At 51.6% G+C, this 25041-nt stretch overlaps 1 protein-coding gene across 3 annotated transcripts in view; it reads left to right on the forward strand.

Annotated features, from left to right (window-relative positions):
* The window catches only part of ACACB (acetyl-CoA carboxylase beta), a 352023-nt gene that overhangs the window by 148507 nt on the left and 178475 nt on the right, over window positions 1-25041 (forward strand). For all 3 annotated transcript variants that reach the window (XM_075320034.1, XM_075320035.1, XM_075320036.1), the window contains 3 exons: window positions 10425-10528; window positions 13181-13262; window positions 19767-19912. In XM_075320034.1, coding sequence (XP_075176149.1) covers window positions 10425-10528; window positions 13181-13262; window positions 19767-19912 — 332 coding nt within the window. The remainder of the gene's footprint in view (window positions 1-10424; window positions 10529-13180; window positions 13263-19766; window positions 19913-25041) is intronic.

The raw sequence follows: 25041 nt of genomic DNA on the forward strand, positions 1-25041 counted from the left end.
AAATGTAAGGTAGGAATACTGCACAGGCAGATTACAGTATAAGCAATGTGCTGTACTGGTTAGCAGAAAGAAAGTATAATACTGTATCCATAAATGCAAATTGAAAGACATGTTATATAGTATATACTGTACTGTACAATGGTATAATGTATACTGTATACAGTATACAATACATATGTAGAGAAAGTTACCTCCAGAGCGGGTTAGAGTGTGGTGAAAAGACAGAGACGGAAGTGTGTGCAGGGAGTATTTGCTCTTATTACGAGTCTTTGTTCTTAAACCAAGTTACACATTTTTAAAAAGCTTTCCTTGTCTTGCAAAATGCGCTCAAACCAAGTTACTCTTTGTCACGAACCACCGGGGGGGGGGGTCACTCAGAAATCCCCCGCGCTGGCTACCAGTACGTCACAATCGGGGGGTAACAAGTGGGGGTCACCCCTCCTTTATACCTCCCGACTGACAGACAGAGCACGTGATGCGCTCTCTAGCGCCCCTCTTATAGTCAGGCCAATTATGGAATTGCCCGACAATAAGCAACGAGGCCGCTATACTACTTATGCCGATTATTGAAGGGTCCCCGGTGAGAGTAGGGTATATATTCCCCCGACCTCCGCGGGCGGAATATATAAAACCTCCCCGAATCTCACTGGCCTCCCCACAATAATCCTTGGCACAACTCGCTGCCACCAACCGCTTCACGGTAACTATTAGCCGAACACACGGACGTGGGATTCAAGATCGAGATAACAGAACAGCCCAAGATTAATTATATAATTTAATCAGCCTAAAGCACACTAGAAACTACAATATATACAATAGGGGATCTACAGAATATACATATGTCAGAGTACAGTTACAAGCAAAGCATGGTTTACAAACAGGCATACACAGTTCCAGCAGTTACCTTGTGCGTCTGGCCACAGGGGGGCGCCGTGAACCAGGTTTCTAGGATCCTTCCCACAGATGTTTCCTACACGTGACCCCCAGCGAAAGAACACTGGAAAATGGCCGAAGTAGGGTTATCAACCTGGGCAAATCCAGGTCCCCTCCTACCTTAGTGACCTCAGAGGGAGCACTGCTCCACCCCTGGCTGGAGTTATGGACAAAATCCACAACATGGAATATGGCCATAACTTGGCCTGGGAGCGTCGTAGGCGGACGCCGACGCTCTCATTGTGACAGCTATGAATTTAGCTACAGAACGAGAGGACTCATGACTTGTCTACTAGTTCCCCATTGGCTGATATCACGCCTGGGGTATTTCCCCAGGTCCTGCTCCCATAAAAAGGGTGTGCCAGCATCGTCCGCATGCGGAGACACCATTTTTATGGTTGCCATATTTATCGGAAATATGGCTTGCGAGATATGAACCATTTTTTACTGGAGTCGTCCTGTCTGGATACTTCCAAGCTTGCTAACTAGATAGCAGCCCCTACTACAGGGTCACGGCAGGGAGTCATCCTGTGTCCATTGTTCCCACATCACCTAATCTCCATATCACAGGAGATGGCCATGGGATGTGTTGCTAGGATGTGACACCTTCACAGATGCTGGACATCTGAGAACAAGAAGGGAGGGGGCACTGCCATGGAGTGATGAGAGCGATTATGACTGGAAGTCATAATTCATCTTCATATCCCAGGGTTTCCCTCACACCTCCCCCCTTTTGAGGGCGCTAGGGGGCAGCACACTCCGGTGTTCCCCCGTGCGCCCGTCCGCGACCTCTCCTTGTCGGGACAGCCCGTCTGCGTTACCGTGGTCCCGGCCCCTTTTGTGGCGAATGGTGAAGTTGTATTGCTGGAGCGCAAGGCTCCATCGCAACAATCGCCCATTCGTCCCAGAGACGGTGTGCAACCAGCTGAGGGGATTGTGGTCCGTCTCCACGATGAAGTGGCGCCCGTATAGATAGGGTTGCAGACGCTGCAGGGCCCACACTATGGCCAGGCACTCCTTTTCCATCGTGGAATAGGCCACTTCCCGTGGTAACAGCTTCCTGCTCAGGTACAAGACTGGGTGCTCTTGGCTCGCAGAGTCCACCTGGCTGAGCACCGCACCGAGGCCGAAGTCACTGGCGTCGGTCTGTACTACAAACGGCCGCTTGAAGTCGGCTGCCTGTAGCACGGGCGGGCTGGACAGGGCGTCCTTTAGGGCCCGGAAGGCTGTCTCGCAGTCCATTGTCCAATCGACTGCAGAGGGCAGCTTCTTCTTGGTGAGGTCCGTCAAGGGCTTTGCCAGGCTACTATAGCATGGAACAAACCTCCTATAGTACCCAGCGGTCCCCAAGAAGGACATCACCTGCTTCTTGGTCCTGGGGGTGGGCCAGGATGCGATGGCTTCCACTTTCTCAGGCTCGGGCTTCAGTGTTCTCCCGCCTACCCGGTGACCGAGGTACTGGACCTCGCTCATGGCCAGCTGACACTTTCCCGGCTTGATGGTCAAACCTGCCTGGTGGATCCGCCTGAGCACCTGTGCTAGATGCTCTAGGTGATCTTCCCAGGTGGGACTGAAGACGGCAATGTCATCCAGGTACGCGGCCGCGTACCCTTCAAGTCCCTTGAGCAGGGTGTTGACCATCCGCTGGAAAGTGGCAGGGGCATTCCTCATCCCGAATGGCATCACCGTGGACTCGTACAGTCCAAATGGGGTAATAAAGGCAGAGCGTTCCCTGGCCTTGCAAGTCAGGGGGATCTGCCAATATCCCCGGCTCAGATCCATGATGGTCAGGTACTGAGCCCCGGCCAACTGATCGAGCAGGTCATCGATGCGTGGCATTGGGTACGCATCGGCGACCGTGACAGCATTGAGCCCCCTGTAGTCCACGCAGAACCGAGTGGTTCGGTCCTTCTTAGGGACGAGGACTACAGGCGAGGCCCAAGCGCTGTTGGATGCCTGGATCACCCCCAGCTTCAGCATCTCGTCAATCTCCTGGCGCATGTGTTGCTGCACCTCCAGGGAGACCCGATATGCTGAACGCCGGATCGGGGGATGATCCCCAGTGTCCACGTGATGGACAGCCAAGTTAGTCCTTCCGGGCTGGTTGGTAAACAACCCCCGGAAGGGGTGTAGGGTGGCCCACAGCTGGGACCGTTGGTCCTCCAAGAGCTGGTGGCCAACCTCCACATCCTCAATGGATCCGCCTGCCCTAACCTGGGCTAGCATATCCAAGAGGGTTTCCGCTTCTCCCTCCTCGGGCAGGTTGCACACAGGGAGTGCACATGCCTCCCGCTCGTGATGTGCCTTCATCATGTTCACATGGAAGGGCTTCCGCCTTCCACGGGCAGGGTCCAGGGTGACCAGGTACGTCACAGGGTTGAGCTGCTGGTACACGAGGTATGGGCCTTCCCAGGCTGCCTGAAGCTTGTCCTGTGGTACGGGGACCAGTACCCACACCTTTTGACCCACTTGGTAGGTCCTCTCACAAGCGTTCTGGTCGTACCAACGCTTCTGATCGGCCTGGGCTTGAGCCATATTGTCGTGTACCAGTTGCGTCAAGGCCTGCATTTTGTCCCGGAAGCGCATGACACACTCGATAACCGACACTCCAGGGGTGGCCAAATCCCCTTCCCAAGCCTCTTTCACCAGAGCCAGGGGGCCCCGCACACGTCGTCCGTACAGGAGCTCAAACGGTGAGAATCCTGTTGAGGCCTGTGGAACCTCCCGGTAAGCAAATAACAGGTGTGGGAGATACCGCTCCCAGTCACGCCCATGGGAGTCGACCAACATCTTAAGAATCTGCTTTAAGGTGCCATTAAACCGCTCGCACAGGCCATTAGTCTGTGGATGGTACGGGCTGGCCACCAGATGTCGCACCTGGACTTGCTTACAGAGGGCCTCCATCAGCTGGGACATGAATTGGGTCCCCCGGTCAGTGAGCATTTCCTGGGGAAAACCCACTCGGGAGAAAATCTCCAGCAATGCGGTGGCCACCTTGTCAGCCCGAATGGACGACAAGGCCACTGCTTCTGGGTACCGGGTGGCATAGTCCACTACCGTCAGTATGAAGCGTTTCCCGGAGCTGCTGGGGATGGCCAGCGGGCCGACCAGATCCACAGCCACCCTCCTGAAAGGCTCATCGATGATTGGCAGAGATACTAGTGGGGCTTTGGGGTGTGGCCCCGCCTTCCCCACTCTCTGACAGGTTTCACACGAACGGCAGTAGGCAGCCACATCGGCCCCCATTTTTGGCCAGTAGAAATGCTGGTTTAACCTGGCCTTGGTCTTAGCGATCCCTAGGTGTCCGGCCATCGGAATCTCATGTGCGATCCGCAACAACTCCGTCCGGAACGGATAGGGTACCACCAACTGTCGGTCCCTGGGCCACGCCTCCGGTGAACCCTGCTGGACCGTGGCCCGGTACAGCCGTCCTTGGTCCCAGACCACTCGCTCCGGGTCCGAGTCCGAGGGAGGCTGTGCCGCCTGCTCCTTAAGAGCTTTCAGGCCGTCGTCAGCTTCTAACGCTGCCTGAAACCCCTGACTAGATGTGGCCAGAATCGACGAGACTGTCACATCTTCAGTCAGTACCCCGGGACCTGTGTCCTGGCCTCCACCTGACTCGGCTGCCACTTGGTCAGAAGGGGAAGAGCTATCGGACCTCCGGGAGGCCCCTGGGCTTCCAGCACTCCCACTGCGGGTGACAGCGGCCACAGCTGCTGCGACCGTGGGTCGTGCCTGCTCCTCCTCCGTTCCTGACCAAGTCGCCGGTTCAGGCAGACCTACCTGGCTTCCTGACACCCCGGTTGTGGGGGAACCCTGCACCGAGATCTTACCTGGGAGCACTTCCGCTCCGGGACCGGCCCCAATCTCACCTGCCTGTTCCCCCCCTGCAGCAACAGAACCCCGCTGTGAAATCTCTGGGGACCCCACATTTGCTGTGGTAGCCCCCACCCCACACACTGGTCCTCCCCCTGCAGCACCCTGCTCTCTGCTTATCCCTGCAGAGGGCAACAGATCCCAGCTCACTGGCTGGTTACTTGTAGAGGCATTGTCACACCTTTCTCTGACCCCCTCCCCTGTCACAGCTGCAGCTGAGTGTGTGTCTATGGTGTCTATGCAAGCAGAAATATCAGAGTTCACTCCCTCCTCCCTTACATCATTCATAGATAACACATTAACATTGTTAGGAGTCATGTCAGTACGGGCTGAAGGTTCAGCCCTTGGGGGGGGCCCAAACTGGGAGGTTATCTGCCCCAAATCTGTCCCAAGTAGCACGTTTGCGGGGATCCGATCAGTTACCCCCACCTCCCTCACCCCTCGCCCTGCGCCCCAGTCCACATAAATGTCAGCAACAGGCAGCGCCGGGTCAATGCCTCCAATCCCGGAGACAGCGAGGGTTTTTCCAGGTATCAAGTCTTGGGGGGACACCATCTCAGGCCGCACCAGAGTCACCTCCGAGGCGCTGTCTCGCAGTCCTATGGTCACAGACCGGCCGACGGTGACAGGTTGGAAGCTGTCCAGGGACCTACCACCACCCCCACCCACACAATACACCTTGGGCGGCCCTTGGGACGGGGACGGAGCCGGGGCCTTGGGACGCTGAGGGCACATGGCCTTGAAGTGTCCAGGTAGGTTGCACTGGTGGCACCGTCTTGGCTCTGCCACGGGCCTGGAGAGGGGAGTTGAGGGGGACACCCCCTGCAGTCTAGGGGCAGGTGGGGCAGTCGTAGAATTCATCTTACCCCCTCTCCAGGTGCTGCTGGTGGCTGCTCTCCTGGCCTCAGGAGCCCGATTGTTGGTGTAGTCATCGGCCAGGGCAGCTGTAGCCGTGGACCCCTTTGGCTTCTGGTCTCGGATGAACTGGCGGAGATCCTCAGGGCAGTTCCACAAGAGTTGCTCCGTGATGAACAAGTCCAGGATCTCCGGTCCGGTGGAAAGCTGCAGGCCTTGGGTCCAGTGGTCGGCAGCTCGGGCAAGTGCCCGCCGGTGGTCAGCCCAGGAGTCCTTTGGTCCCTTCTGTAGGCTCCGGAACTTCTTGCGGTAGGACTCTGGAGTGAGGTTGTACTGTTGGATCAGGGCCCGCTTGATGGTGTCGTAGCCCTGATCTGCCTCAGCAGGCAAGTCCCCAAGGATATCCAGGGCCTTACCCCTTAAACGGGGGGTCAGGTATGTGGCCCACTGGTCCTTGTCCAGATGGTGCTGCAGGCAAGTCCGTTCAAAAGCAGTCAAGAAAGAGTCCAAGTCTCCATCCTTCTCCAGCACTGGGAAGTCCTCAACACGGACCTTTGGAAGTTTGGTGTCTTGAAGGTCACGTGTGGCTGATGAGGGCCGGAGCTGAGCTAGCTGCAGCTGGTGGTCACGGTCTGCCTGTTGCCGTCGCTCCGCAGCCTCACGCTCTGCCTGGCGCTCTTCACGCGCTGCCTGCCGCTCTGCCCTGCGCTCTGCCAGGAGTTCCTTGTAGCCCTCCTGGTCTCCAGCCTGGAGAAGGGCCATAGCCATTTGAAGAAGGCTATCCGAGCCTCCCAGGCTCGGTGGAATGGCACGTGGTGATCTGCGGCCCGCTGCGGAGCCTGGTGATTCACTGTCCATTTCAGAGCGGAGGACTGGCATCTGGCTCGTTGAGGACCCTTGGGCGAGCTCCTCCTCATCTTGTCCAGCAGTGCCAGGTTGTGCGATGTCCTCTGCAGAGCTGTTCTCTGGCGTCTGGCTCCTGGAGGACTCGTGGACAACCTCCTCATCGTCTCTGGCCTTAGCATCGGCCATTCCTTTGGCTTTGCTCCTGGTGCTCTCAGCCATTGTTGCAGACTTTGGTCACTGACACAGAACTGCCACCTGATGCCTCCACACACCTTACAGTATCTGCACTCTGACACTCTAGTGTTGAGCTAGTCTGAAGACCCCAGCAGCCACAGCTGCTGCAGGCAGTCTTTAGTGTCTGGGAGTATGGGTCTCACACTCACACACACTATTATCTCGATCCCACCGCTGCCACCAATATGTCACGAACCACCGGGGGGGGGGGGGGTCACTCAGAAATCCCCCGCGCTGGCTACCAGTACGTCACAATCGGGGGGTAACAAGTGGGGGTCACCCCTCCTTTATACCTCCCGACTGACAGACAGAGCACGTGATGCGCTCTCTAGCGCCCCTCTTATAGTCAGGCCAATTATGGAATTGCCCGACAATAAGCAACGAGGCCGCTATACTACTTATGCCGATTATTGAAGGGTCCCCGGTGAGAGTAGGGTATATATTCCCCCGACCTCCGCGGGCGGAATATATAAAACCTCCCCGAATCTCACTGGCCTCCCCACAATAATCCTTGGCACAACTCGCTGCCACCAACCGCTTCACGGTAACTATTAGCCGAACACACGGACGTGGGATTCAAGATCGAGATAACAGAACAGCCCAAGATTAATTATATAATTTAATCAGCCTAAAGCACACTAGAAACTACAATATATACAATAGGGGATCTACAGAATATACATATGTCAGAGTACAGTTACAAGCAAAGCATGGTTTACAAACAGGCATACACAGTTCCAGCAGTTACCTTGTGCGTCTGGCCACAGGGGGGCGCCGTGAACCAGGTTTCTAGGATCCTTCCCACAGATGTTTCCTACACGTGACCCCCAGCGAAAGAACACTGGAAAATGGCCGAAGTAGGGTTATCAACCTGGGCAAATCCAGGTCCCCTCCTACCTTAGTGACCTCAGAGGGAGCACTGCTCCACCCCTGGCTGGAGTTATGGACAAAATCCACAACATGGAATATGGCCATAACTTGGCCTGGGAGCGTCGTAGGCGGACGCCGACGCTCTCATTGTGACAGCTATGAATTTAGCTACAGAACGAGAGGACTCATGACTTGTCTACTAGTTCCCCATTGGCTGATATCACGCCTGGGGTATTTCCCCAGGTCCTGCTCCCATAAAAAGGGTGTGCCAGCATCGTCCGCATGCGGAGACACCATTTCTATGGTTGCCATATTTATCGGAAATATGGCTTGCGAGATATGAACCATTTTTTACTGGAGTCGTCCTGTCTGGATACTTCCAAGCTTGCTAACTAGATAGCAGCCCCTACTACAGGGTCACGGCAGGGAGTCATCCTGTGTCCATTGTTCCCACATCACCTAATCTCCATATCACAGGAGATGGCCATGGGATGTGTTGCTAGGATGTGACACCTTCACAGATGCTGGACATCTGAGAACAAGAAGGGAGGGGGCACTGCCATGGAGTGATGAGAGCGATTATGACTGGAAGTCATAATTCATCTTCATATCCCAGGGTTTCCCTCACACTCTTAATCCAAGGTTCCACTGAACTTCTCATTGACACAGTGGAGGAAATTGTAGTGTGAGGCTTCACTGACAACACATGTGTGAATAGCGTGCCTTTTTTCACACTGAAGATTAAGACTGACGGTTGGGTCTCCTAACCTGAGCTAACTGCTTCATTAATGCTTATGAAATAGTTGGCTCAGGTCAGAAGACATGGCGGTTGGACCTGGTCTCACAGATATATGAATGTGGCCTAATGGAAAGGAGAGATACATATCTGATCAATTCACTTACAACCACCTGCCTGTCCACTCTTTTTCTGTGTTATTAATATTAAGAGGCCAAGAATGAGCATCAAATCAAAGCATTGGGCTTTGACTTGAAGAAGATAGTTGAGACTGTTATATGTAGACTAGAAGGTGGCCCGATTCTACGCATCGGGTATTCTAGAATTTACGTATTGTGTAGTTAATGTATGATTTTTGTTATATATATATATAGATGTTGTTGTGTGTAGTTACCAAGTGTTTGTGTAGAGCGCTGTACATGTTCTGGGTGTTGTCTGGGTGTGGGGGGGTGAGAGCGGTGTTGTTTGTGTGTTGCGTTGTGTGTGTTGCGTTGTTTGTGGAGCGCTGTGTGTGTGTGTTGCGCGGTTTGTGTGGGTGTGGGGTGTGTGTGTGTGTTTTGGTGGGAGGTATGTTTTGTGCAATGTGTGTGTTGTGCGGCATGTGCGTATATTTGTGTGTGCCGCGCTGTTTGTGTGTTGGGTGTCTGTGTAGGGTGGTGTTTGCGGTTCCCAGTGTGTGTGTGTGTGTGTGTGTGTGTGTGGTGTGGTGTGTTGTGCAGTGCGTGTGTGGTGGTGTGTGTGTGTTTTGGGGGGAGGTGTGCACCCCCCATCGTGCTCCATCCCCCATGCTACGCACCCCCCATCGTGCTCCATCCCCCATGCTGCACACTCCCCATCGTGCTCCATCCCCCATGCTGCACACTCCCCATCGTGCTCCATCCCCCATGCTGCGCACTCCCAATCGTGCTCCATCTCCCATGCTGCGCACCCCCCATCGTGCTCCATACCCCATGCTGCTCACCCCCCATCATGCTCCATCCCCCATGCTACGCACCCCCCATCGTGCTCCATCCCCCATGCTGCGCACCCCCCATCGTGCTCCATCCCCCATGCTGCGCACCCCCCATCGTGCTCCATCCCCCATGCTGCGCACCCCCCATCGTGCTCCATCCCTCATGCTGCACACTCCCCATCGTGCTCCATCCCCCATGCTGCACACTCCCCATCGTGCTCCATCCCCCATGCTGCGCACTCCCCATCGTGCTACATCCCCCATGCTGCACACCCCCCATCGTGCTCCATCCCCCATGCTGCGCACCCCATCGTGCTCCATCTCCCATGCTGCGCACTCCCCATCGTGCTCCATCCCCCATGCTATAATAGTTCTCCTATTATACTCAGAGAGGAGTATAATAGGAGGACTATAATAGGAGTAGTCCTGGGGGGACAGGAGTATAATGCCGGCTCCCTGCACATGTATACCGGGAGCCGGTGTACGCTGGTAACTATGATACACATCGGGTAACTAAGGGACCTTAGTTACCCGATGTGTATAATGGTTACCAGCGTTCACCGCCTCCGTCATGATCCCAGCATCGCAAGGTTATGTCTGGCGCTGCTGGGATCGTGACGGAGCCGGTGTATGCTGGTAACTATGATACACATCGGGTAACTAAGAGACCTTAGTTACCCGATGTGTATAATGGTTACCAGCGTCTCCGTCATGATCCCAGCATCGCAAGGTTATGTCTGGCGCTGCTGGGATCGTGACGGAGCCGGTGTATGCTGGTAACTATGATACACATCGGGTAACTAAGGGACCTTAGTTACCCGATGTGTATAATGGTTACCAGCGTTCACCGGCTCCGTCACGAGCCCAGCAGCGCAAGGTTATGTCTGGCGATGCGTGCAGAGGGCCGGGGCGAGTGGCCAATCCGTGGGGGGGGGGGCGGGGCCAGGCCGAGGCGTGCGACCAATCCGTGGGGGGGGCGGGGCCAGGCCGAGCCAGCGGCAATCAGCTTTGTGTCACCGTAAGGACACAATTTTGGAGACAGACAGACAGACAGACAGACAGAATAAGGCAATTATATATATAGATGCTTGTTAAGATTTTTACTTTTTCTGTTTTTCTTAGGCTGAGAAACCAGATACAATGCTTGGAGTGGTCTGCGGAGCTCTCAATGTTGCAGATGCTTTCTTTCAGACTTGTATGAATGAGTTCCTTCACTCATTAGAAAGGTAAAAATAATGATTTTTCTATATATTATTTTAACTTTTACTCATGTGAAGTATTTTTGCAATGTTTTGTAATAGCATTCTCCCTGTATGTTGCCACCAGTGTATCTATGGCTAAACAATCTCTATTTATAGACACAATGAGGACCCTTGATGTGCGTTGCGAGCCTGCGTATTTTGTCCAAAATATCAACCAATAGCTTATGTCTTTTGCATACCTTTTCATTTTTTATTGCACATTATTCATTTTCATGTAGGATGCAGCCTGCCTTATATGTTGGCTGGGAAAAATGGTTTGTCTGTCCTTATGGGGCTCATTTATATAGTGCTGGACAGCCTGTCTGATCTAATAGTATAGGTGTCACTATTAGGCTGTGTAACTCATGTATCTGTGTTATTGGGCTCTATACAAGCCTGCTGTGTGTGCATTTATTTTACTACGCAAACACCCCCTACATAAATAGCAGGTGTGACTGGCTGTTTTATCTGTATTTTCTACCTCTGTCACCTCTGCCTTAATCATTGGGGTTTGTTGGATCCTGTAGTGCATTAGTATAGTGACCTGATGTTTGTAAATTCGGCTGCCTTTTTTTCTGTGATGGTTTTTTTGAATCGTATGTATATTTTTTGTGTTTCTTGTTTTATGCAGTGTAGTAGATAGCTGCATCCCCAAAGTATTGCTAAACAAGCCTATAGCCATGACTAAAGAATTGGCTTTATAGGCTTTTACATCATATCTAGAATTATACTTCTTAAAAGAACGTGTCACCTCGGAAAATGCTATTTACCTGCACATATAGGGTTAATGAGCTTACGGAAATGTGGTTACCAGGAGAAAATGAACTTACTGTAGTTCCTCACCGGAGCTGTTGACTTTGTCATGGAGGGTGTGCCTAATGTAATTACAGTCATGGCTCACAGCATCACTCTACACTGTAAACAGGCTGCTTTCACACTTTCATCTTTTTCGATCAGTCACAATCCGTTTTGTGACTGATGCGACTGATCCATTTCAGATAGTGTTATAAGTGATGTGACGGATCCTGTGAAAAAATGGATCCGTTGTAGTATTTTTTTGTAGCCGGCAAAGGTTATTTGGCAGTGAAAATGTATATGAATCCATAGAGAGAGCGTTTTATAACCAGAAACGAATTTACACATCTGAGCATGCTCGGTCGCTAAAAGACGGATCCATCACCGGAATCCATCATGTCACGGATTCCGCCACCCATAGGCTTCCATCATAACACACAATGGACGCTGATGTATCCATCGCTATCCGTTTTTTCGCCGCAAAGAAAAAAATGTTACATTGCTTCCGCCCGACGGTCAGTCACTCCACAACTCATCCGTCGCGCGGCAGATGCTACGCAGGGCCATCAGTCGCAATCCGTCATTAATAGAAGTCTATGGGGAAAAACTGAATCCTGCAAAATATTTAGCAGGATACCGTAATTCCTCAAGGCGACGGATTGTGACTGATGTAAAAAAGACAAAAGTGTGAAAGCAGCCTTACCTGGCACTTTGCAAATAAGAAAGCCGTGGAGACACCATCACGTGTTTCTCAACGCTGCCAGGAAACTAGCCAGGTCTTTCACCGGGAAGGAACAACCACGGGAAGGGCAGTCTCCAGTCAAGGAGACCACCTATACCAAACATGGTATCCATCCACAGACAGCCGTTTCGGGGGTTTTGCCCCTCATCAGTGTGGAGTAGGAATCTGGCTAGTGGGGGCAATGCCTAGTAAAAGACTACTTAAGCAAGCATTGTTGACCTTAGGGAGATCAACATATCCACTGCAGAGACACCATCACGTGTTTCTCAACGCAGTGATTCTAGAGCAACGCCCCCTGGGAAGTATGCAAATAAGAAAGCCGCGGAGACACCATCACGTGTTTCTCAACGCTGCCAGGAAACTAGCCAGGTCTTTCATCGGGAAGGAACAACCACGGGAAGGGCAGTCTCCAGTCAAGGAGACCACCTATACCAAACATGGTATCCATCCACAGACAGCCGTTTCGGGGATTTTGCCCCTCATCAGTGTGGAGTAGGAATCTGAGGGGCAAATACCCCGAAACGGCTGTCTGTGGATGGATACCATGTTTGGTATAGGTGGTCTCCTTGACTGGAGACTGCCCTTCCCGTGGTTGTTCCTTCCCGGTGAAAGACCTGGCTAGTTTTCTGGCAGCGTTGAGAAACACGTGATGGTGTCTCCGCGGCTTTCTTATTTGCATACTTCCCAGGGGGCGTTGCTCTAGAATCACTGCGTTGAGAAACACTGATGGTGTCTGCGCAGTGGATATGTTGATCTCCCAAAGGTCAACAATGCTTGCTTAAGTTACCTGGCACTTTGACAGCCAGCTCTGCAAATCATCTTTGTAGAGCAAGCTGTCAATCAAAATGTAATGGCGTGCTTACAGCTGCCTCTCCCAGTACAATAAGAGGTGCTATGAGTGGTGACTGTATATTCTCCATGTGTGCCCCCATGACTGACAGCTGGCAGCTCCTGGGAGGGCTTGAGTTCATTTTCATTGTCATGAAGCATCATAATGCAATATACATGCAGATTAACTCTATCTGCAGGGAAATGGGTGTTCAAAAGTGACCAGTTACCTTTAAATCTCCACGGTTAATATCGTCTTCTTTTTTTTTTAGGGGTCAAGTCCTTCCTGCTGCTACACTACTTAACATTGTGGATGTCGAGCTGATCTCTGAAAGTGTGAAATACAATCTAAAGGTAAATACATGTCTTTTTATTGAGTTTCTTTGCAGGATGCTGTGATATAGGCTTTGTCCATATTACAGTTCCATTCACATTCTCCTTAGAAAATTCTTTCAGATGTGATTGGAGAAATAGAGCTGCAACCTTACAGCCCCCAAAAGGCTCCAAAAGAGCCAATTTCAACAATTATGAATGATCATCAGACGCCTCAGCCAAAGGAATTATTGTTCATTTTTACCGATTGCTTACCGCCAAAAGTTTGTTAGAAAAAAAAGCAATTGAACTTGTAGGTTTGTTAATCATACATACTGGGTGCATCATCCAACATGGCCGATTATAGTCTGAGAGTATATTTTACCCATCATACATCGGCCCCTATTTCTTTATCGTTCCTATGGGAGACCCAGACATTGGGTGTATAGCTTCTGCCTCCGGAGGACACACAAAGTACTACACTCAAAAGTGTAGCTCCTCCCTCTGAGCTTATACACCCCCTGGAGAACCAGATCTAGCCAGTTTATCGCTTTGTGTTCAGGAGGCATACATCCACACATGCATTCTCATCTGATTTTTGGAAAGAGTTTGAAGAAAAGCGGGTCCTCTGGACCCCCAGCATGTCCCTTCTCACCCCACTGTGTCGACGGTGCTGTTAAGGTTGATTCCAAGGCTGGAGCCTTACATGCCGTGCTCCTTCACCATCCCTCCTGGGCTCTGGCTTGAAGTGGGAGCCAGCACGGTTCTCCATGCTTGGCAGGAGACCGGTCTCCATCCGCAGCCCTTCAGGATCCTGCTGGACCGGAGCGCTCATCCCCAGGGACTTGGAACCCTGCGTCTCAGCAAGCTAAGTACCTGAGACGTTTATATATTGGGGGTCCCTGTACTTTATTGTTGTGGGAGAGTGTGCTGAGTGTTTTTTCTGACATTTCCGGCGTGTTCTCTGTCTGTCGCCTGAGAACCGCGCCGATGGTGCCTGCGCGCCAGCCGCACCGCTCAAATTTAGGCCCCGGCTTCGCTGGAGGCCTACTTTCGGTTTCACTGCCCTCGCATGTCATTCATGCAGAGGGACAGCGCGGCTCCACCCAGCGGCCGTTCTGCACAGGGGAGGGACACTTCTCACTGGGTACATGTCTCCTCCCCTGTAAGTCTCTTTGGCCCTCCAGATCCCGCTCTCAGAGTAGGTCCCGCCCCCTCTCTTCGCTCCGGCGCCATTTTCTCAGCGTTTTCTCTGCGATCAGCACTGGCTGCAGCATCCCTGCTGAGGTGCTTGGGGGTCCGGGCTTCAGGATCTGGAGGGCACACAACACCGCTCCAGCGGTCTGGTAAGCCACAACCTCTGGTTGTGGACCTCTGTATATACTCTCTGGGGGTCATTCTGGCAGAGCCCCCACTCTAGCAGCATGTCTCACACGAGGAGCAAGGCTCCAAAGCTGTATTCAGTATGCACTGCATGTAAGCTCCTACTGCCTGAACCGAGCACCTATCCACATTGTGATGCCTGCTCTAACCTGACGATGCCTCAGCCTGGAATCGCACCCCCAGTGGTCTCTCCGGCTGCTCCGGCTCCTGTGGCTGAACCCCCGGCTTGGGTAGAATCCTTTTCTAGGTCTATCTCCCAGTCTTTTGCCGACTCCATGGGACAGCTGTCCAGGACTTTGCTGAACATGCATCAGCCCCCTTCACAGGGTGCCTCTGCTGCTAGGGCTCTCTCAGCGGAGCTCACAGAGGATTCATCATCTGGTCCCAGACCCCGTCATCCTAAGAGGAGACGCAGGGCTCCCTCTCCTTCCTCGTCCCGCGGCTCTGTTTCAGAAGCTGACTCGCGGGACGAGGAGGATGCCTTTACAGGGGGCTCGGAGGCTAACTCCATGTGCCCCATTGATCTGTCCGAAAGTGACTCAGATGTTAGTGATTTGATTGCGTCCATTAATTCGGTACTGGATCTCAATCCGCCAGTATCAGAGGAGCAACCCTCTCTGGCAGAAAAGCACTAGTTTACCTCGCCTAAGAGGACAAAGAGTGTGTTCTTTAACCACTCCAGTTTTCAGGCCGCTGTGACCAAGCCTAGGGTCTGTCCTGACAAACGCTTCCCAAAGCGTGGTTCTGATGACCGTTTTCCATTTCCACCTGAGGTGGTCAAGGAGTGGGCTCATTCACCCAAGGTAGACCCCCTGGTGTCTAGACTCTCAGCCCGGACCGTTGTATCAGTGGCTGATGGCACCTCTCTTAAGGATTCCACTGACCGCCAGGTTGACCTTCTGGCCAAATCTGTATATGAGGCGGCAGGGGCCTCGTTCTCCCCAACTTTTGCAGCAGTGTGGGCTCTCAAAGCCATCTCTGCTTCTCTAGAGGAGATGCATTCCCTCGCCAGGGAATCTATGCCCGAAATGGTTACCTTAACTTCCCAAGCTTCAGCTTTTTCATCCTATGCCATGTCTGCCATGCTGGAGGCTTCTCACCGCACTGCGGTGGCTTCGGCTAATTCCCTGGCTATCCGCAGGATTTTGTGGCTTCGAGAGTGGAAGGCGGATGCTTCTTCAAAGAAGTACCTTGCTGGACTCCATTTTGCTGGGTCCAGGCTGTTCGGTGAACAGCTGGATGAAATTTTTAAGGAAGCTACTGGCGGGAAGAGTACTTCCATGCCACAAACCAAAACCAGGAAACCTGTCCAGGGTAGGAATCAGTCGAGGTTTCGTTCCTTTCGTTCCTCCAACTGGTCGTCCTCTAAGCCCTCGGCCTCGTCCACTAACTCAGCTAAGGACCAAAAATCCAACTGGCGCACAAAAGCGCGTCCACAGAAGACCGCAGGAGCTGCTGCCACTAAGGCAGCCTCCTCTTGACTATCTGTCCACGCCAGCAACGTCCTTAGTCGGTGGCAGGCTCTCCCACTTTGGCGACGTGTGGTTTCAACACGTCTCCGATCAGTGGGTGCGGGATATCATCTCCCACGGCTACAGGATAGAATTCTCTTCCAGCCCGCCAAACAGATTTTTTCTGTCAACTCCCCCCTGCTCCAAGGCCGCCGCCTTCTCTCAGGCCGTGGCATCCTTGCAGGCCAACGGAGTAATTGTACCGGTTCCCGCCCGGGAACGGTTCAGAGGTTTCTACTCAAATCTCTTCCTAGTCCCCAAAAAGGACGGTTCCTTCCGGCCCATCCTGGATCTCAAGCTTCTCAACAAGCATGTTCAGGTGCGGCATTTTCGCATGGAGTCTCTGCGGTCAGTCATTGCCTCAATGACCCAAGGGGATTTCCTGGCATCCATCGACATCAGAGATGCCTATCTGCATGTGCCAATTGCAGTTTCACACCAGCGTTGGCTACGTTTTGCAATCGGAGAGGAACATTTCCAATTCGTGGCTCTTCCCTTCGGGTTAGCCACGGTCCCTCGGGTATTCACCAAGGTCATGGCAGCAGTGGTTGCGGTTCTGCACCTCCAGGGGTTGGCAGTGATTCCTTACCTGGACGACCTTCTAGTCAAGGCCTCATCCAGCGCAGACTGTCAGCGGAGTGTCTCGCTCACTCTCGCCACTCTAGCCCAATTCGGGTGGCTTGTCAATCTGCCCAAATCCACTCTGACTCCGACCCAGAGGCTCACGTACCTAGGGATGCAGTTCGAGACTCTGCCGGCACTTGTGAAGTTGCCCTTAATCAAACAGCAGTCCCTCCAACTGGCGGTGCGCTCTCTGCTGAGGGCCCACCGTTATTCCATCAGGCACCTGATGCAGGTGCTGGGTCAGATGGTGGCGTCAATGGAGGCTGTTCCCTTTGCCCAGTTCCATCTGCGTCCACTGCAGCTGGACATTCTCCGCTGTTGGGACAAGCGGCCTTCCTCCTTGCACAGGTTAGTGGCTCTGTCGTCACAGACCAGGAGCTCTCTTCAGTCGTGGCTTCGGCCCCTCTCTCTGTCTCAGGGACGCTCCTTCCTGGCCCCTTCCTGGGTGATTCTCACCACGGATGCCAGTCTGTCCGGCTGGGGAGCGGTATGTCTCCACCGCCGAGCACAGGGCACTTGGACGCCGTCCGAGTCAGCCCTCTCGATCAATGTGCTGGAAACCAGAGCCGTGCTCCTGGCTCTCCTAGCTTTTCACCACCTATTGGCGGGCAAGCACATCCGAGTCCAGTCAGACAACGCGACAGCGGTTGCCTACATCAATCACCAAGGCGGGACACGCAGCCGCCTGGCAATGTTGGAGGTACAACGCATCCTTCAATGGACGGAGGACTCCAATTCCACCATATCCGCAGTCCACATCCCAGGCGTGGTAAACTGGGAGGCAGATTATCTCAGCCGTCAAACAGTGGACAGTGGCGAGTGGTCCCTGCATCCGGCAGTGTTTCAGTCAATCTGCCGCAAGTGGGGCACTCCGGACGTGGACCTAATGGCATCCCGTCACAACAACAAGGTTCCGGTTTACGTGGCTCACTCCCACGATCCTCAGGCATTCGCCGCGGACGCTCTGGTTCAAGACTGGTCCCAGTTTCGTCTGTCCTACGTGTTTCCCCCTCTAGCTCTCTTGCCCAGAGTTCTGCGCAAGATCAGAATGGAGGGCCGTCGAGTCATCCTCATTGCTCCGGACTGGCCCAGGCAAGCTTGGTATCCAGACCTGCTCCATCTGTCCGTAGAGGTGCCGTGGCATCTTCCGGACCGTCCAGACCTTCTCTCACAAGGTCCATTTTTCCGCCAGAATTCTGCGGCTCTCAAATTGACGGCGTGGCTCTTGAGTCCTGGATCTTGACGGCTTCTGGTATCCCCCCTGAAGTCATCTCCACTATGACTCGGGCCCGTAAGTCTTCCTCTGCCAAGATCTATCACTGGACTTGGAAAATTTTCCTGTCCTGGTGTCGCTCTTCCGGCCATCCTCTTCAGGCGGCTGTCGCCCATTTGTGAAGTTAGGCTCCGCCTACTTCTCAGTTTTCTGTTTATTCCCACCCATGGACTGCTTTGAGACGTCCCAATGTCTGGGTCTCCCATAGGAACGATAAAGAAAAATAGAATTTTGTTTACTTACCGTAAATTCTTTTTCTTATAGTTCCGTATTGGGAGACCCAGCACCCTCCCTGTTGCCTGTTGGCAGTTTCTTGTTCCGCGTGTTATCACCGGCTGTTGTCGTGGCCAGAGTCTCTGGTTGTTCCGGTTCTTGCTCTGTTTTTACTTGTGGGTGGCTATTCTCCTTCAGCTTTTGCACTAAACTGGCTAGATCTGGTTCTCCAGGGGGTGTATAAGCTCAGAGGGAGGAGCTACACTTTTGAGTGTAGTACTTTCTGTGTCCTCCGGAGGCAGATGCTATACACCCAATGTCTGGGTCTCCCAATACGGAACTATAAGAATAAGAATTTACGGTAAGTAAACAAAATTCTCTTTTTGTCTCATGTATGTGGGTCTTTACACAGGTATGTACATTAAAGGATAAACTGTATTTATTGTAATTGGAGCCAAGGGTAAGCAAATGTAACTTGTATGTATAACTGATGCCTTGAACACAGTATGAACAGAGCCTAAACTACTGTGTTTTTAACTTGAAGAAAAGGGTTTTACTGTGAAATATATTTGTGTGTGTATGAATATATACCATATTTTTTGTTTTATAAGACGCCCTGGTTTATAAAACGCACCCCAAATTTAGAGATAAAAAAGGTAAAAAAAAAAATGGGGTCCGTCTTATATTCCGGTGTTGTCTTACTGGAGGGGCGCGGCAGCGGTGGTGGAGCAGGGTTACAGAAGGCAGAGGCTGTGCTGGCAGCGGCGGCGAATCAGTGGTGATAGTGGCGGTGAGTCAGTGGTGGCGGCGGGTCAGTGGTGGCAGCAAAAGCTGTGGTGGTTGTGTGGTGGAACAGGCTGGTGCGGCGAGTGTCACAGACTGTCTGCTGTCCGGGCTTCAAAGAAATGGTGCCCAGAGCGGCGCGTGCGCAGATGGAGCTCTCATCCAAGAGTTCCATCTGCGCACGCGCTGACTCCCGGCTCCATCATTTGAAGCCGGGACCGCGGACAGACAAGAACACCCGCCGCAAAGCCACCGCAGTCCGATCAGCCACCCGGCCGCACAGAGTGGCAGCCAGCCGGCCGCCGGGATAGAGAAACAGCCGGCACCGACAGGCACCCGGCCGCCTGCACACACTGAAAGGCACCCTGCTGGCCGCTGCCAATTCACCTCCTGGTAAACTACGGTATATTCGGATTTGAAGACGCACGCCTCATTTTCCTCCCAAATTTTTGGGAGGAAAAGTGCGTATTATAATTCGAATACGGTGTGTATGTATGTGTATATATGTATATGTGTGTATGTATGTATGTATGTATATGTATGTATGTATGTATGTATGTATATATATATATATATATATATATATATATATATATATATATATATATATATATATATATTTTTTTTTTTTTATATATATATATATCTATATCCCCCTTATGCATGGGACTCATATTTGTAATCAAATTTTTATTTAGAGATAAGAGAGCAAAGTTATTATTTATATTTAAGATTTATTGCTGTGTTGCTTCAATGCAGGTTGCCCGACAGTCTCTCACTACCTATGTGATCATCATGAATAACTCTCACATAGAAATAGATGTACACCGTTTGAGTGATGGTGGTCTGCTGCTTTCTTATGATGGGAATAGCTACACCACTTATATGAAGGAGGAGGTAGATCGGTAAGTATATATCTCTCACATTAATTACATTTTTTTTTAATCAGATTTGGGTTTTTTTCTGAAAGCGTGTTGATCTGCTCACTTGGATTTATTTTTTAATTTTTTTTTATAGAGGGCACTATAGATGTAAATATGGATCAACAAAAAAAACCCCACCAAATTGAAACAATTTAAAAAAAGATAACAGTGGTGTGCAAATAATTTTTGCAGATTAGATTTTGGAGAAGGAAAATAGGGAAAAAATTTGAAGCTAAAATTGTAATCATGACGCGCTTTTATGGGGTATTTCTGCTGCTGACACTGTTATGAGGGAGATGTCCCCTAATTCTGTACTGATGTCCCCCATTCTGGGCCACTTCCTGGTGTATATGTCCTCAATCATGGGATGCTATGTTCCCCATCTTTGTCCCATTTTTGTTTGTATGATCCCCATCATAGACCCATCCAGTTATATATGACTCTCATCCTGGTACATATGTCCTTCATTTTGGTACATTTTGGACCCAACCTCTACTACCAGCTACCGACCCATATCGCTACTCCCACTTGCCTCAAAACTCCTGGAACAGCATGTCCATGCTGAACTTTCCTCCCACCTCTCCTCTAACTCTCTCTTTGACAACCTACAGTCCGGCTTCCGTCCACATCATTCCACTGAAACTGCCCTGACTAAAATCACAAATGACTTACTTACCGCCAAAGCTAACAACCACTTCTCTGTACTCCTACTTCTAGACCTATCCTCAGCCTTTGACACTGTTGACCACTCCCTGCTACTACAGATCCTCTCTTCCCTTGGTGTCAGAGACCTCGCTCTCTCTTGGATCTCTTCATACCTCTCCAACCGCACTTTTAGTGTCTCCCATTCCCACACAACCTCTTCATCCCGTTCTCTCTCTGTTGGTGTCCCTCAAGGCTCTGTCCTGGGACCCTTACTTTTTTCTATCTATACATTTGGCCTGGGACAACTCATAAAGTCCCATGGCTTCCAGTACCACCTATATGCTGATGACACTCAGATCTACCTCTCTGGTCCAGATGTCACATCTCTGCTGTCCAGAATCCCAGAGTGCCTATCTGCTATATCTTCCTTCTTTTCCTCTCGCTTCCTAAAGCTCAATATGGCCAAAACTGAACTGATCATCTTTCCTCCATCTCCCCTGCACTCTCCACCTGATCTATCCATTACAATTAATAACATCACGCTCTCCCCAGCACCCAAAGTTCGGTGCCTCGGAGTGACCTTTGACTCTGCCCTGTCCTTCATACCGCACATCCAATCCCTCACCACCTCCTGCCGTTTTCAACTCAAAAATATCTCCAGAATCCGCCCTTTTCTCAATCCCCAATCTACAAAAATTCTAGTGCACGCCCTCATAATCTCCCGCATCGACTACTGCAACATCCTCCTCTGTGGTCTCCCTGCTAACACACTTGCCCCTCTCCAGTCCATCCTTAACTCTGCTGCCCGACTGATCCACCTCTCTCCTCAATACCACCCCGCGTCTCCTCTCTGCAAGTCCCTCCACTGGCTCCCAATCTTCCACCGTATCCAATTCAAATTACTAACACTGACCTACAAAGCTATCCATAATCTGTCTCCTCCATATATCTCTGAACTAATCTCTCGCTACACTCCAAAACGTAACCTCCGGTCCTCCCAAGATCTCCTTCTATCCTCCTCTCTCATTCGCTCCTCATGCAACCGACTCCAAGACTTCTCCCGAGCATCCCCAGTCTCCTGGAACTCACTGCCTCAACACGTCAGACTATCTACTACACTCGCAAGCTTCAAACGGAACCTAAAGACTCATCTGTTCAGAAATGCCTATAACCTTCAATGACCTCACTGCTTCACCACCGTGCGGAGCTGCCGCCCCACCACCGTGCGGAGCTGCCGCCCCACCACCGTGCGGAGCTGCCGCCCCACCACCGTGCGGAGCTGCCGCCCCACCACCGTGCGGAGCTGCCGCCCCACCACCGTGCGGAGCTGCCGCCCCACCACCGTGCGGAGCTGCCGCCCCACCACCGTGCGGAGCTGCCGCCCCACCTACACCCCACCTACTGTCTCCTCCCCAAAATCCTTTAGGATGTAAGCCCGCAAGGGCAGGGCCCTCTTCCCCCTGTGCTAGTCTGTCTATTGTAACGTGTACATGTATTCTGTATGTAACCCCCTCATGTACAGCACCATGGAATCAATGGTGCTCTATAAATAAACAATAATAATAATAATAATAATATCCCACATCCTGGCATATATATCCCTCATCCTGGTAAATATTTCTCCATTCAGGTGTATATGTCCCTTATCCTGGGTCCATCCTGTATATATGATCCTCATCCTGGGTCCAATCTGGTATATATGTCCCTTATCCTGGTGTATATAACCCCCATCCTGGTATAGATGGCCCTCTTCTTGGTATATATCCCCCATCACGCCACACACATTAAAGAAAAAAAAAAACGATTATACTCACCATCCCTCCGTGCGGTGTACTTTTCTGATACCGGCACGTTACTTCAGCTTGTACGTGGCGCAGCGCATGACATACTGACATGTGCTCCATTTACACATGGACTTCAGCTGCTGGAATATTCAATGCTTCCCACGCCCAGGATTTTGGGCGTTGGCAGCAGTGAGTATTACTTTGCTTTAATAGTGGACACACGTGCTCACCCAGTTGCTGCAGGAAGCCAGCAGCTGGCTGCTCACTTGTGCCTGCTATTAAAGACAGTGAATATTCACTGCTCCCCATGAGCAGGATTATGGGTGTGTGGGGATCAATGAATATTCATATTCTTTAATAGTGGACCCACGCGATTGCCCATCCGCAGCAGTAAGCCAGGGGCTGTGTGATCACATGTGCCCACTATTAAAGAAAATGAATATTTACTGCTACTTAAACTCATAATCCCTCCCACCTCTTGGCACCATCTTTAGTGCTGAGAGGAGGGCGGGATTATGGGTGTGAGGAGCAGTGAATATTAATTTTCTTTCGTAGCTGGCACGCGTGTTCTGTCTGGTGCTGGCTCATGCCTCCTCAGGTCGCAGATTTGTTTTTCAGTAACATTTCTATGCTTTTGACGCACAATTATACATATCATTTACTGATATCACCCCCACATTACTACAATATACCAGTGATTGTCTTTCCACGGTCTCTAACATCATGTCCTTCCTTTATCTAAAACTGAATTTGTCTAAAATTGAACTCCATGTGTTTCCTCCCTCTACTAACCTACCTATACCCAATATTACTATTTCCATGTATGGTTGTACCATAACTCATATCTTTCCTTCACTCCCTACATCTGGCCACACCTTAAAAATATTTCCATAGCCCAACCTTTCCTCACCTTTGACTCTGGAAATACTCTTACTGTTGCTCTGATTCATTTTCATATGGACTATTGCAACTCTCTACTAATCGGTCTCCTTCTTTTAACCTCTCCCCTCTCCAATCCATCCTGAATGCAGCAGCCAGGATCATATTCCTCTCCACCTGCTACACCGATGCCTCCACCCTGTGCCAGTTGTTGCACAGGTTTCCCATCTGCTATAGAATACAATATAAACTTTTCTTCATCGTTCCTTATGGGAGACCCAGACCATGGGTGTATAGCTTCTGCCTCCGGAGGACACACAAAGTACTACACTCAAACGTGTAGCTCCTCCCTCCTAGCATATACTCCCACTGGTAGCCAGTCCTAGCCAGTTTCAATGCTTTGTGTTCAGGAGGTCACACACACACATGCATTCTCTGATTTTTGATTTTTGATTTTTTTGGATTTCAAAGATTTGGAAGAAAAGCGGGTCCAATCTGGACTCCCGGCATGTCCCTTCTCACCCCACTGTGTCGGCGGTGCTGTTAAGGTTGACTTTACAAGGCTGGAGCCTTCACATGCCGCGCTCCTTCACCATCCCCTGGGGCTCTGGCTGAAGTGGGAGCCAACTCTGTTCTCACTGCTTTGCAGGAGACCGGTCTCCATCCGCAGCCCTGTTCAGGATCCTGTCGGACGGAGCGTTTAACCCCCCCCAGGGACCTGGCACCTGCATCTCAAAAGCTAAGTATGAGACGTTTTTACCACAGAAAGTGGTCTTTCCAGGGTCCCTTGTACTTTATTTATTGGGGGGAGTGTGTTATATGTCTGGGGTAACATTTCCGGCCGGTTCTCCAGTTTTCACTGGAGAACCGCGCCGATGGTGCCTGCACGCTGGCCGCATGTTTAAATCTAGGCCCCGGCTTCGCCTGAGGCCTAGTTTCGGTTTCACTCCCTCTGCATGTCAGTCATGCAGAAGGACAGTGTGGCTCCGCCCAGCGGCTGTTCAGCACAGGGAGCGGACACTCCTCACTGAGGAAGGATTCCCTCCCCTGTATACCTTATTTGCCCGCTCTCAGTAGGCCCTGCCCCCTCGCCTGCGCTCCGGTCGCCATTTTCTCAGCGTTCTCAGTGTCTGCATAGGCACAGAGATACCTCGTTGTGACAAGTGGGGGCCAGGGCTGGGGGACTGGAGGGCACAGAAATGTATGTTAAACGGTCTTGCAGCCACAACCTCCAGTTGTGCAGCTGCTTATATTCTCTGTTTATATACTCTGCTGGGGGTCATTCTGGAGATGCATTCCCTCACAGAGCCCCCACCTCTGCAGCATGTCTCACATCAGAGCAAGGCTGCAAGGCTGTTTTTAATATGCTGCATGTAGACTCGTACTGCCTGTACTGAGCACATAAACACAGTGGTCCCTCAGCCTGGAGGCTCGTCAGTGGTCCTCCAGCTGCTCCGGGGGCGCTGAGCATGCATTAGCCCCCTTCTCAGGGCGCTTCTGCTGCTACGGCTCGTTCAGCAAGCTCTTAGAGGTCTCTTCATCTGGTTTTCAGACCCCGTCCTCCTAAAATGGAGACGGAGGGTCCCCTGTCCTTCCCCGTCCCGCAGCTCTGATTCACGAGCTGACTCATTGGACGAGGAGGATGTTCTTTACTGGGGGCTCGGACGCTACTTAATGTACCATTGGTCTGTCCGAAGGTGACGCAGATGCTAATGATTTGATTGCGTCCATTATATTTGTACTGGACCTCAATCCGCCTGTATCAGGGGAGTATCCCTCACTGGCAGAAAGGCATCTGTATAC

This window comes from Anomaloglossus baeobatrachus, chromosome 1 (assembly GCF_048569485.1).
Source record: "Anomaloglossus baeobatrachus isolate aAnoBae1 chromosome 1, aAnoBae1.hap1, whole genome shotgun sequence".
Classification (NCBI taxonomy): Eukaryota; Metazoa; Chordata; class Amphibia; order Anura; family Aromobatidae; genus Anomaloglossus; species Anomaloglossus baeobatrachus.